Source organism: Cololabis saira, chromosome 6 (assembly GCF_033807715.1).
Source record: "Cololabis saira isolate AMF1-May2022 chromosome 6, fColSai1.1, whole genome shotgun sequence".
In the NCBI taxonomy this organism is placed as follows: domain Eukaryota; kingdom Metazoa; phylum Chordata; class Actinopteri; order Beloniformes; family Belonidae; genus Cololabis; species Cololabis saira.
Window position 1 is genome coordinate 26144919 of NC_084592.1, and position 13150 is coordinate 26158068.

A 13150-nucleotide genomic window follows, 5' to 3' on the forward strand; every position below is an offset into this window, starting at 1 on the left:
GAAAATGTTGGCTTTTGTGGCTTTTATGCCTGCAGAGTGGCTGGAGAACTAGGACAAAAATTAATACAACTACGGTCTTGGGGCTTCTTTTGGTGGGATTTTATTCATTTAATTTATTCATTAATGTATTCAATTTTTAAAATGTGTCGCTGGACCGGGTATGCAGCAATAACACGGATTTAAATGTATTTGAATTCGTGTTTTTAATTACGTTGGTATCGGAATAAATGGTTTTAACATAAAAGAGCCGAGCGAGTTTCCGTGTCCTCCGTCTCCGTTGTCAGGTCTGTTGCTAGGCAAACTGGAAGACTCTCACGGCTGGTTAAAAATATCCCGGCCTGTGATTGGCTCACAGCTAAATGTGGGCCGGCGTCATGACGTAGGAGCCTGGGAATATTCTCCCTCACGTTTTCCGTTTTTATCTCGCGTATATTGTATTATTACACGTTTAGTTAAAAAAAAAATCACATTTTGAAAAATGTTTTTTCCCCCTTTGTAAAAAAAATTTGTTATTGAGTATTACATCTTTTGATTTGTTTAGCTTAGTTTTCCTTTCCCATCATCATTATTTATAGATGAGAAAATGATTATGATAATGAACTAATAATGGCATTTTCATTCAGTTTTTCAGTGTATGGCAAGATAAGCCAGAATACCTTATGTGTGATATATATATATATATATATATATATATATATATATATATATATATATATATATATATATATATATAATTTTTTTTAAATTATTATTAGTTGTTGAATATTATTTGCCTGCATTTTTTTACCCAAATTTGAAAAATTTGCAGTTAATTATTCTATTTCAATTGATGGTTTTCTGACCAGAATTTTTGCAAAGTGATTTAAATCTTCTACAAACAAGTTGAGTTTGGAAAGAGGCTTAGTGACTACGTTTACATGCAGTCAAAATTAGTTATTGCTAATATTCCGGTTACTGAAACATTCAGAATATTCAGTTTACATGCGTGAGCAAACAGGGTTATCCCTGTATACATGGTAATTAATCATTTGGGATATCTCGATCAAACCAGCGACGCACGGAGAACATCATGATGCAATTCCCGTAATTTCCGCTTCTCCTTCCTGTATCCAAATTCAAAACAAATGCTGCTTCGTGCAACTTTTCGCTCACCGTCTTGTAAATCCCGCTATCCCGGTACTTTCTACCGTCTACAAATGCAAAAATGTTCATATCCTTCATTACATTTATGAAGTGATTAGTCTCCTCCTCACTCCAAAAGTGTGGCGTGGTCTTGTGTTTCTCCGTGTTTAGAAGTACGTCCTGGACTCAAAAGACCAAGATTCCTTGTGAAAAGAACATGTGCAGAAAACAAATTCCTGTTCCTTTTGATGCGGATATCCCGTTAGCGTTTACATGACCAAATATTCAGGTTAGAAAAGGAGTAACCCAGGGGTTATATTCGGGTTTTTAAAAACCCTCTGCGTAGGGTTTTTAAATACCCGAATATGAGCAAATTCGGGTTATTCAAAGGGGTTATTTGTGTTTACATGGCCTTGCAAAACCGGGTTATTGCTAATATTTGGGTTTTAAAAGGGTTATTGACTGCATGTAAACGCAGTCAGTGTGATATTGATGGATTCCGGTCATGAGCCAATTCCTCTTTGTGATTCAGGACCTGGTAAAGAGTCACCTGATGTACGCCGTGCGTGAGGAAGTGGAGGTCCTGAAGGAGCAGATCAAGGAGCTGATTGAGCGCAACTCGCAGCTGGAGCAGGAGAACACGCTGCTGAAGACATTGGCCAGCCCAGAACAGATGGCCCAGTTCCAGGCCCAGGTTCAAACTGGCTCCCCGTCGGCCCCTCCAACGGCCGCCCCGACCCGGACCACCAACGCCGCCACCCTCACCCAGCCCGCCTCGCACACCTCCGGCCCCTCTGCGTAGCCTGGCCTGCGCACACAGACTGACAGACTTATCATTTTTGAGTTCTGCTTCAGCTGCAGAGCCAAACATTGCCTTCTACAGCAGGAGGTTATGCTGTTGAGACAAAAATTTGCACATATTTATCTTTTGAAGGGAGCACCCAGCAGGACAAGCAGTGCTGTGCTCTTTGGCACAGTAGAGGGTGACAATCTTGAGATTTCTGTATGGGGGGTTGTTTTCATAGGAGTTTGATTCATCAAACATTTGCCAAAAAATCCTTGGTCATCAACAAGAATGTCTTACCAAGAAAAAAAAACAACTCATCAGTGACGAAAACATACCTAGCTATAGATTTGAAGAAAAATCACTGTGCCTGTGTTAGGATTTTAAGTGATATACTGACGATGGAACTGCAGGAGGTGGAGGATTGTATTGGTTGTTATCCATTTTGCTGAATGATGTAAATAAAAGCTGTTCTCTATCAAGGGTAGTTCTTAAATGTTGATAGAGACTTGAGAAGAAATAACAAATCTTCTCAGAGTGACAGATGAAGAATGTGAGCAATTATTATCATGGCAAAGTCCCCATCTGGAATGGGGGAGTTGACATGGAGGGATAGGGAAGGGGTGGGAGGTTATTTCAAACAACACTTGGCAGCATTGACGATGTTACTTAAACTGTGGGTTGGTGGGATGAACAAAACATGGTTTCTTATGGAGATGATAATCTATTTTCAGTATTTCACTTTCACGCTCCTCATTTTGCCCTCAGCAGAGCTCATTGTTGCCGTTTTCTCAACCCTGAAGTGGCATGTAATTTAAACTTTTGACAGGGTTGAGACGTGGGGCTAAGCTGCAGTTCTTTAGCTTTTTTTTTTTGTTTTGTTTTGTTTTTGTTTTCTCCCAAAAGTTTGATGGGCAGAAGATGTACATTTCTGTATAGTGTAACTACAATGTAAAATAGTGAGGAGGATGAGTGGAAGAAAAAAAAAACAAATGATATCTAGGTCACTGAGAATGATGCAGATGTGCAAGGATCGCGTCGTCTTAGCCGGTCTGTGTCATCTATTTTTAATGCTGTATTTTCAGGACTGTGGATTGACAGGAAGTTAGGTTATTTAACTGGCAACACACCACCAACAATGTCCTAATCCCTTATTGCAACTCTGACTGTAAAACAATTTTCACACTGCTCTTTTTGTTTCTGAAGTATTGCACGTTTTTCTCTTTTAATTTCTTTTTTTTTTTTTTTTTTTTTTGACAGTGACTTTTGGATCTTAACATACAACCATGGGGGAAAAAAACACAACTGTAGAGATTTCCTTTCTTTTCATTCTGTGTATCAGTCGTATGCTCATGTTCTGTGCATGTTTCCCGCAAAGACCGGATGAGATAATGTAACATAAATACCTACAATTGCACTTGACAGCTGAACTTCACAACTTTCAATAAACATGCTTAAGGAAGAATAACAAAACTGATCTCATTTCTTAGTCCTGACCAAGTTTGCACAATATCGTTCAAATGTGAACCAAGTCTCCGAGTGCAGAGAAGTTTAATTTTGAGGGTCCAGTCATTTTAATGAAGTCAAGTCGTGTAGCTGAACTTTGAGTTTCTGTTGAATCCAGGGTATTGACAACCTGCCCAGATATTTTTAAACCGAAGCAGACCACTTGTATTTTTCCTTAAGTGCAGGAATCTTACTCAAGACTGGAAATTCCCCCTGTCGGGGCAGAATAGATGGGGGGTAAATAGAGACTGAAATACTGGCTTAAAGATGCATGATATTAAACTTCTCTGTCCCATTTAATTAATCTATAACCATTCCTGTATTTTAGGCATGGAACGCATTCAGACTCATGTTGTCACAGTACAGGCCTTTAAAACGTTATTGTCCTTCCACATAAAAAGATATTCTAGTGTGGAAGAAACCTTGCAATGAGCTCTTTCAGTTGTGCAGAATGTAGTGTTGGAAAAATGCTTGGCTGTCCTCAGGTGAGACTGCATTTTAGAGACTACCTGTACATACTGCACGTCGATCTAAAATCTCAGTTCTTTTCTGCATTATTGCTGTCATCGCACAAGTGTAAGATACTTTTTCAAGGCCACACCATCTGTTTAGATTGGTTGATAAGAAAGGTTTATCCTTTTGATAGTCTCTTGTCTTTGGTCTGTGAAGGCTCCATCCATTAGCCGGGTCGTACCCTTCACCTCTGAGTCCCCTCTTATTCATAGCCATCTCTACCAGTACAAAACGTACCGAACCAATGTCATAGGGTTTGGGCGGACTTTATGTGATAATCCATACTGTAGTGTCCATGAGCTACTTTTCAAAACAACTTTGATGGCTGCAGAATTGTTAATCACACCTCGCAGGCTAATTATTTGTATTGAAGAGCATAATTGGCGTGGCTGGCCACCCCGTACATACACGTGTCTTCTGAGCTTGGACAAATCAGTGGTACCCTTGGACAAGGTAAACGTATGCACAGAAAATACAAAATTGGCTTCATATTGCAGTGTTTGGCAAATATTTCTTTGAACAGCAATGCTTTTAAACATTTCACCAACTTTGTCATGTCACCTTGACGAGATAAAGACCTTCTGCAAATCTTCACTCAAATTCAGCCATTCATGGACGCCAAGTACATTTGATCTGAACCACCTTCAGAATCACCTGTTGACATAGCTTGTTTGAAATAACATTGTTATAAGGCATTTCTGAAATGCATTTCACACCTGAGATTAAATTAGGTTGAGACAAAACCGTAAATATTTTAGTTTTCATACTGACGGCAATAAAGAATTTTGTTTCCTAATTTGCATTTTTTAAATGCTAATATAACAGCGTTTGTAGAGCATGACTTATGATCTTGATAGTTTAAATAATACCCCACAAGCCTAAGCAAGCAAACATCTGATTTGTTTTTGATATGAAAAGTTGGTCTAGAGGCGAATCAAAGGCGGATTTGTATTGCAACCAGAGTAGAAATGTTCAGTGCCGACGACAGGCAGCTCGTCTGGGGAACCTCATACCTTTAGTGAAGCATGGCGGGGGAACTATCATTGCTTTCAGTTCAGCTGTCCGTCACCGATTCCACCTGGAACCCTGCTCATATTAGACTGTTTGAAGATAATATGAGTCCATAAACACTGTTGGAGCTTCCGCACACGTTCACCAATTAAACACATAAGGAATGCTTATCCGAGTGTGTCAGGTTTATTTATAAAGCACATTTAAATCACTGCTCATTTCAAAGCAATACAAAATAAATAAAACTATGAAAATGATATTCAAAATGTATTCATACATAATTAAAAGTCAAGCAAAAGAAATAAATGAAATGTAAAAACAGGCAGTGTAGAAGGCTGCCTCACATGCAGGGGCAGCTGTTTCCAGAGGTTTGGCACTACGACTACATGGACTCGGCCTGCTCCGGTACCATCCTGTGCAGTCAGAAACATAGTCTGCAAACTGCAAAAGCACAATTAAAAGTGGGTACTCTTTAAATGCTCAATATTTATTAAAAAAAAAACTAAAAAAAAAACAGTTCTTATACAACACAGACAAATAGTTAAATAGAGAATTATGGCACATTGTTTGCAGAACACCTTTTATAGGGATATTTCGTTGTTTTTTTTTCCTTTTAGGTGAGCTTATGTGAAGTGCTCTTGAGTGGTCAGTTTCTTGACTGCAAAACTAAAAACATTTCACAGCGGTTTGAGAGAACAGTATATTTAGTCATTTTCATGAAAAGTGAAAGATGGCCCATCCTGCAACATGATCTTACAATTCAGATGTTCAGCAGTTAAGAAAGACTGCTGGCTATTGCAGGTACTCATAAGAAGAACTTCACACAACCCCAGTTAAAAGACAACTAAATATCCCTTTAACACGCACATATACAGGCGCCAAGCGAGAGACACAACGTGCTCTCCAGCCATCGTGGTTGTAGACTGTCCATAGAAAAGCTGTCAGAACCACAGACTGCAACACTGTTGACGACGATCCAGGGGAAGGGTTTGTCCGTGGGGCGGGGGGGTTGTGTCTCTGGGCCTCTGCAGAGGGAGAGGGCTCTCCAGTGTGCAGACGCAGGGTGGCCGGGCTCCGTGAGGGCATGAGGAAGGCGAGGGGGGTCCACAGTTTCCCCGAGTCACATCCCCATACGGATGCTCTGGATGATCTGAAATATGGCTGACAGCACACACACCGACTGGTCAGACCACGACCGTCTTCTCTGCGGTTATTCATAGACATGAACAATGTCAGAAGACGAGTCAAGACGGCATCTGTATAAAAACCAGTGAAAAGTGTCTCTAGCCAGGTGCGTCAAAACAATACAAGATATAAAAAGAAATGTACCTGATCCACACACAACAAAAACAAAGAGGGCGAGCAGCCAGGGACCCACTGGATACTTCTCCTCCTGCGGTCGCTATATGAAAGAATCACACACACATGGTGTAGATTAGTAAAGAAAGCATAAGAATGCGAGGCAAAAGTAAAACAGTTTCTCTTCTTCCCAATGTTGCTGTTGCTACAGCTTTTAAAAGAAATCATCTTAGTCACTTTTTTTTTGCTTGAACCTACAACTATCACTTATCTTGTTTTTTCCAAAACATAACAAGATGAAGCTGCGGCTCATCAAAAATGTCCCGCATAAACAACTCTGCGGGTTGTGTTGAAAACATCCCATCGTCTCATTAGGGAACTAAAAGGTGCAGAGTTTGTGCAGGGTTAGCGTCTTTTTTATTCCTTCCCCACATTGCGGCTCCTGATCCAGAGGATTGGCCCCACGATGATGTCATCTGTTTGGACATGTTACATGTTTGCGGAGGGGAAGCTTTTACGGTCAGCGATGATGTCAACATAGCTGGAGAAAGAAGGGGTAGGTGGAAAAATGTTTTTCAGACATGGATAAAGTTGCAGTTTTCAGCCAGTTTAATGGGGGGGGAGACAGAGATGAAAAAAAAAACAGAGGAATAAATGAAAAAAGAACTAAAAAAACAACACTCCTCAGTCTGCTGTCTGACCCCAGTCACAAGTACAAGAACAGCAACAAAATATTTGAGTTCCTCTTACAAACACCAGCATTTAAACCACTATGGATTTAAGTATGGCCAATAATGTATATTTAAAATGTCAACATTAGCCTATATAGCAGCACCAAACCTACAGTTAAAGAAGCTGAAAAGTCAGTGTTTGACAGTTGTGCTTCATGGCTGTTAAGCTTCCTTGGATCATCTCAGGAGGGGAGTTCATAAATCCTGCAATTTTTAAAAATGCATCATTTTGCATTTAAATAGTCATTCAGCTTCACCTTTAATTATCCAGTTGTTTTTTTTTCCTAGAAATGTTATTGAACAGCAGAGTGATACATCATAATTGGCCTTCACTAAAGGACACGTAAGTCTGTCATCACTATATGTACCGTATATACATGTATGTGTATCTGTGTGTGTGTATATATATATATATATATATATATATATATATATATATATATATATATATATATATATATATGAGTAGTCAGCTAATACAATCTCAAGTCAAAAAAAGTTGGAATGTTAGACAGATATTTCATGTTTTGTCTCATTAGCTTCATTTCACCTCTTAATGTTCACTGATCAGCTATGACATTAAAGGGAAAGTTCGGTTTTTTACAACCTGGACCTTATTTCTGGCATTTTTTATGGTTGTATACTCACCCAGGCAAGTTTGGTGTCATTTGGAGTCCTTCGGAAGATATTAGGGGTTTTTTTGCGAGCCGCTTCTAACGGTAGCGCATGAGGGCACCGCGGGACACAGACGATGCAGCGTCTAAATAACACATGATTGCCGCGAAACTCGTTAATTTCTTTTATGAATCACTAGATCTGCTTCCAGGACCTGTTGTCTTCATCCGGGGCTGTGTGTGTAACAAATAAATCAGTTTGTAAACAAGACCTCTGAACTCATGACGTCATCTATGTGCGCGCATCCCAGACACAGCTCTGTGTACAGCTGGAGTTCGCTACTGTTAGTTTACTGATAGTTATTTGAAACATGTCTGAATATTTGTCAAATTCTGAGGTTGTGGACGACGACTTTGAATATGATGGACGTCCTTACCGTTTTGAGCCAGAGTATACGGCTGAAGAGCTCACTGAACGGAGGACAGAGTGCGCGCACAGAGATGACATCATGAGTTCAGAGGTCTTGTTTACAAACTGATTTATTTGTTACACACACAGCCCCGGATGTAGACAACAGGTCCTGGAATCAGATCTAGTGATTCATAAAAGAAATGAAGAGTTTCGCGGCAATCATGTGTTATTTAGACGCTGCATTGTCTGTGTCCCGCTGTGCCCCGTTCACTACAATTACATGGAGAAGCGGCTCGCAAAAAAAAACCCTAATATCTTCCGAAGGACTCCAAATGACACCAAACTTGCCTGGGTGAGTATACGACCATAAAAAATGCCAGACATAAGGTCCAGGTTGTAAAAAAACGAACTTTCCCTTTAAGACCACTGAGGGGTGAAACACTGTTCGCAGGAATATTTTGCTGGGACAAACATGCATCCTGTCCATATGCATGAATTTCAATTTGGCACTTTCCAACTACTTGAAAATGTCTGCAGACCAATCACATCCCCTGCAGCGGCCTCCTCCTCCAGGAGGCCACCGGCGGCCCCCCACAGACGTCATACACAACTCCAACTGATGTTGCTACAAAAACATTTGAAAGGAAGTGCCGGAGTTGAAATGGTGCCAGTCAGAGGAAAGTATGTATCTGGAGGAATCTCAGTATGCAAACGGGTAAAGTCCAAGAGCACATGTCTAAACTCAACACCCATCATCTGCCACCCCAAAGATACAATTGCATCAAGAACCTTCATTCATCAAGGGAAATATTGGGAAAAACCCTTTATTAAGCACTAGAATACAGATCTAATTTCAAAAATGCTATGAAGCTTTGTTGTGCATGAAAGAAGCCTTGAGTTAGCCTTTTCTGGAGGTGGCCTCAAAGTCTTTGAGTTTGGCGGCATCTGGGATGGGCAAACAAACAGTGAGGGGATGTGTTGTGGTCAGACAAATCCAGATGCAGGATTCCTGATCAGTTTTGGAAGAAATGGGGACCATGAGCTCCAGATCAAAGCCAAAAAGGATTACTGTATCTGTTATTAGCAACAGTTTAGATGGCTCTGTGATGGCATGGGTTGTATCAACACTCACAAAGGTCAATCACACTACTGTAACTGTGGCATTGATGAAGATGGTACATTAAGAATTGAGGCCACCATGTTGGAAAAAAGTAAAGTAAAAGCACATTGTATTCACATTACAAGGACATGTCTAAGGAAGAGGAGGGTATGGATACTGGATTAGTTTGCTTGCAGACCTGACAAGTGAGAACAACCCCAGCATTAAGATGTGTACAAGCCAGATTGTCTTAGGTGCTGTGATGAAGAAGGGTAAGATTACAAAGTGGTAAAAGCTTTACAGTCCCAGCTTTTATTGGAATGTGTTGCAGACCTGAATTCAAGTATAAAAGTATGAATGTAATTATTGACTCAGACCTGAACTTCAACAGCAATCTAAAGTTTATCACTAAATCTGCCTATTACCACCTAAAAAACATTAAAAACACAGCTAGAATTAAGGGGATTCTGTCTAAACAAGACATGGAAAAACTTATTCATGCATTCATTTTCAGTAGGTTGGATTATTGCAATGGCATCTTTACAGGCCTTAACAAGAAATCTATCAGGCAGCTGCAGCTGATCCAGAACGCTGCTGCCAGAGTCCTTACAAACACCAGGAAACTGGACCACATTACACCGGTCATGAAATCACTACACTGGCTTCCAGTGAGTCAAAGGATAGAGGTTAAAATCTTACTGCTGGTCTACAAAGACCTGAATGGTCTTGGACCAAAATACATGCTTGATCTGTTAGTTCCTATGAAGCTCCCAGACCCCTTAGGTCTTCTGGATCTGGTTTGTTCTGGTTCCCAAGAACCAGAACCAAGCAAGGTGAGGCAGCGTTCAGTTATTCTGCTCCTCACCGGTGGAACAAACTTCCTGTAGACCTGAGGTCTGCTCCAACTGTAGATCCTTTAAATCAGGGTTAAAAACATTACTGTTTACTGAAGCGTACTCTTAAACTAAATACTTACCTGCTGTACTCTACTGCCCTTACTTTTAACAACTTGTGGTTTTTATTATTTTACCCCCTAACTTTTCTTATCATTTTATTTCATTTATTTGGTATTTAAGCATACTCTTAAATTAAATACTTTCTGAAAACCGCAAATGAGATGTGTACCTGCGGTACTCTACTGCCCTTAGTTTTCAGCAACTTGTGCATTTTATTATTTTACTTTCTTTTCTCATAATTTTATTTCATTTTATTTGTTATTTACTGTTTAATTATGTCTTGCCGCTTTTAATGTTGATGTAAAGCACTTTGAATTACCTTGTGTTGAATTGTGCTATACAAATAAACTTGCCTTGCCTTTCCTTGCCTTGAGAAGCATAATTGGTTTGGCAAGACAAAACATGAAATATTTTGTGTCTACAAAAACCAAAGAAGCTGTATGAAAAAAAAAAACGTTTTTTTTTCCTCTCTTTTTTTTTTAAAGACAACAAACATATTCACTAATTTTGTCTGTTCATTTGATACATGTATCAGCACTCATTTGAGTAATTTACCATCCATTATAACAGTTTGTGCGTGTGTTTCCACAAGTTGCACTGCGGTAACGAGCAGAAAGAGTCAATTAAACCGACATGTGACACCAGCTTGGATGATTTCATGCTAAATATGTGAAGTCACGCTCGGAGACGCATCTGTGGGAGACATGCAGCTGCCAACAGCTGGCAGCGCGGCCAGCAGCAGCATCACCACACCGGGCTGGAGCGCAGGCTGTCTGGGAGAACATCACATCTGGCTCACCAGCGTCTTGGCGACGTTTCCTCTCTGCGTGATGTTCTTGCTGTGTTTCTCGTTGGCCATGCGGATCCTCTGTTTGGCCACCATCTTCCAGGGCGAGGACGGCACTGGGGCCAATGAACTGTTTATCCCGTTATTCTCTGATGCTGCGGGATGACAACAGCAGCCCTGCGTCAAGCTGCAGAGAAAGCACGGAACGGAAAACGCGCTGTATGCATTTCAAAATAAGAGCATGCAGGGGCGAAAATCCCGTTTCATAGTTGGGGGGGACAATAAACAGTGTTGGGGGTAACGCGTTACAAAAGTAACGCAATTACAGTAATGTATTACTATTTGCTGTAACGCAGTAATATAACGCATTACTAATAAATTTTCGGTAATATTTTACTCGTTACAATCTAAGTAACGCGCGTTACAACGCATTTTAACCCGTTTAGCTGTTGTTTTTTAAAGAATTCACCAACACCGCGACGCGAGACATCCCGACAACAGAAAAAAGGACTCGGGAGCAAGCGCGGTTTCCTGTTGTTTTTTTTTCTCTCCTGTTGAGGCTGATGATGACAACAGACACGACGCAGCCGGACTCTACGTTTGCGCGATGGACATTCTCCCATTATTTTCAGTTCCTCAAAGAGAAGGAGAAGAACGTCATTGTAAAATGCAACCTGTGTGCGACACCGAGGGAACTCTCGACGTCAAAAAATAGCACGAGTAACTTAAAGAAACACCTGGACCGGTGCCACGCTAACACTAAGCTGAAAGAGAGGGATGCACCTGCGGAGAAGAGAAAGAAAAAAGAGGACGAGCATACGGGACAGACAAAGCAACAAAAGTTAAGTTTCTCTCGGTCTGCCATGGTTCTTGAAGCCAGAGAAGTGAGGAGACTGGTGGCAGAATTTATTGTGGAAGACATGCACTCCCTATCAACGGTAGAATCGCCAGCGTTCAGAAAGCTTGTCAGCAAAATCCCCGTGAGCAGCAACGACAAGGTAAGCTAACGTTGTCATAGAGAGTGGGCCATGCGGCCATGTATAGACCTTGTTATCATTTTAAATAACAACCTAAATAGCGAGTCCGTGCTGTTGAGGAGAAGTGAATCTCTCATGTTTTTTATTTTTATTATGATATGAATTTTTCATATACCGTAATACCGGTGAGTAGCGCACACAACATTGGGAACGCGGCGCGGCGGAACGTAGCGCCGCCGGACCCTGTTTGTGAGGGGACTCGTTAGCGAGTGAGCAGTGAGCAGAACCGGCAGGGAAAAGTCAACCGTGCTGCGTGTCCGCGTGTAATCTAAATCTACCATGGCCTCAGCGTTAGAGCTCGGCCAAGTGAGGCTTTATAAATATATGGGCTTTATAAATGTATGAAATATATGAGCGCAGAGTCGGCGAGGAGCTGGCGCTGTGAAGCCTGATTTATAGTTCCGCGTTAAATCGACGCAGAGCTTTCGCCGTAGGGTACGCCGTAGTTCGCGTAACCCACGGCGTATGGCCTGCGTTGGTGTAACGCGGAACCATAAGTCAGCCTTAAACCACACCTGAAGCCCATCAGCTCATGAGGATGAGAGGTTAAAACAGCGGGGCTCGTTTTGTGAACTCTGAGAGCTTTATTGGTTTGTTTTTTAGCTTGCTGGTGTTTTCGTCCAAATCATCCCCCCCTGAAGTAAAAACGGTCCAAATCATCCCACCCTGAAATAAAAACGGTCCAAATCATCCCCCCTGTAAAACACCTGTTTCAAGTAAATTTTCACTGTAGAAAAATCTGCCAGTGGGACAAGATTTATCTTCTTATTACAAGCAAAAAAATATTGTTCCACTGGCAGATTTTTCTACTTATTTCAAGTGAAAATCTACTTGAAACAGACTGATTTATTTTTTGTGTAGTTGAAAAATACATGAGAACAGGACCTTGAAAAAAAATAATCACATTAAATCGCAATCGTAATATTGAGGAAAAAAATTGCAATTAGATTATTTTCAAAAATCGCTCAGCCCTACATTAGAATCATAAGTGCCGCCACCTCATTGTAAACGGCATCATTTTGTGAGGCCATGCAAACCTGTATTTATACTAGTGTGGACATTAATGTTTTTCTACAATATTTCCTCCTGATGACAGTAAAATAGGCCATTCTAAGCCAATTTACTGTTTCACATGCAGTTGTGTTTGTGTGTGTTTGGCAGCGTGGAGGCATATCTACAAAAATATGGAAAATCTACAAAAGTCATCAGAATATTCAATTTAATTAACTATTTATCAAAATGTTGTCCCAGGGAATCACACCCCTGGCCTATGTTGTTC

General features: G+C 40.7%; 3 protein-coding genes across 6 annotated transcripts in view; 2 read left to right on the forward strand and 1 right to left on the reverse strand.

Annotated features, from left to right (window-relative positions):
• Window positions 1-2899, forward strand: part of tsc22d1 (TSC22 domain family, member 1) — a 106240-nt gene extending 103341 nt beyond the window's left edge. For all 3 annotated transcript variants that reach the window (XM_061723799.1, XM_061723803.1, XM_061723801.1), the window contains exon 3: window positions 1655-2899. In XM_061723799.1, the coding sequence (XP_061579783.1) occupies window positions 1655-1924 (270 nt within the window). In that variant the 3' untranslated portion in view covers window positions 1925-2899. The remainder of the gene's footprint in view (window positions 1-1654) is intronic.
• Window positions 2900-5114: 2215 nt separating this feature from the next.
• On the reverse strand, window positions 5115-11030 carry LOC133446490 (stress-associated endoplasmic reticulum protein 2). Of its 2 annotated transcripts, none has more exons than XR_009782840.1 (3): window positions 10847-10966; window positions 6266-6776; window positions 5115-6097 (listed from the first exon to the last, which is right to left on the reverse strand). XR_009782840.1 is itself a non-coding variant. In XM_061724527.1 (3 exons), exons 1-3 carry the CDS (start codon window positions 10928-10930, stop codon window positions 6057-6059), a joined length of 198 nt encoding a protein of 65 aa, XP_061580511.1. In that variant the 5' UTR covers window positions 10931-11030; the 3' UTR covers window positions 5115-6056. The 2 variants fall into 2 exon arrangements, 1 of the variants encoding a protein (XP_061580511.1); XM_061724527.1 differs by having other exon boundaries at window positions 6266-6338; window positions 10847-11030.
• Window positions 11031-11525: 495 nt separating this feature from the next.
• The window catches only part of LOC133445600 (uncharacterized), a 30190-nt gene continuing 28565 nt past the window's right edge, over window positions 11526-13150 (forward strand). Inside the window, exon 1 of the mRNA XM_061722925.1 lies at window positions 11526-11832. Coding sequence (XP_061578909.1) covers window positions 11698-11832 — 135 coding nt within the window. The 5' untranslated portion in view covers window positions 11526-11697. The remainder of the gene's footprint in view (window positions 11833-13150) is intronic.

Bases quoted from the DNA above. Each gene is read 5' to 3' on its own strand.
- LOC133446490 (XM_061724527.1), bottom strand. From the start codon at position 10,930: ATGGTGGCCAAACAGAGGATCCGCATGGCCAACGAGAAACACAGCAAG. The intron at 6,339-10,846 runs GTGAGCCAGATG...TCTTTCATATAG, and splicing joins GAAACGTCGCCAAGACGCTG to CGACCGCAGGAGGAGAAGTA. The intron at 6,098-6,265 runs GTACATTTCTTT...GTGTGCTGTCAG, and splicing joins TTTTGTTGTGTGTGGATCAG to CCATATTTCAGATCATCCAG.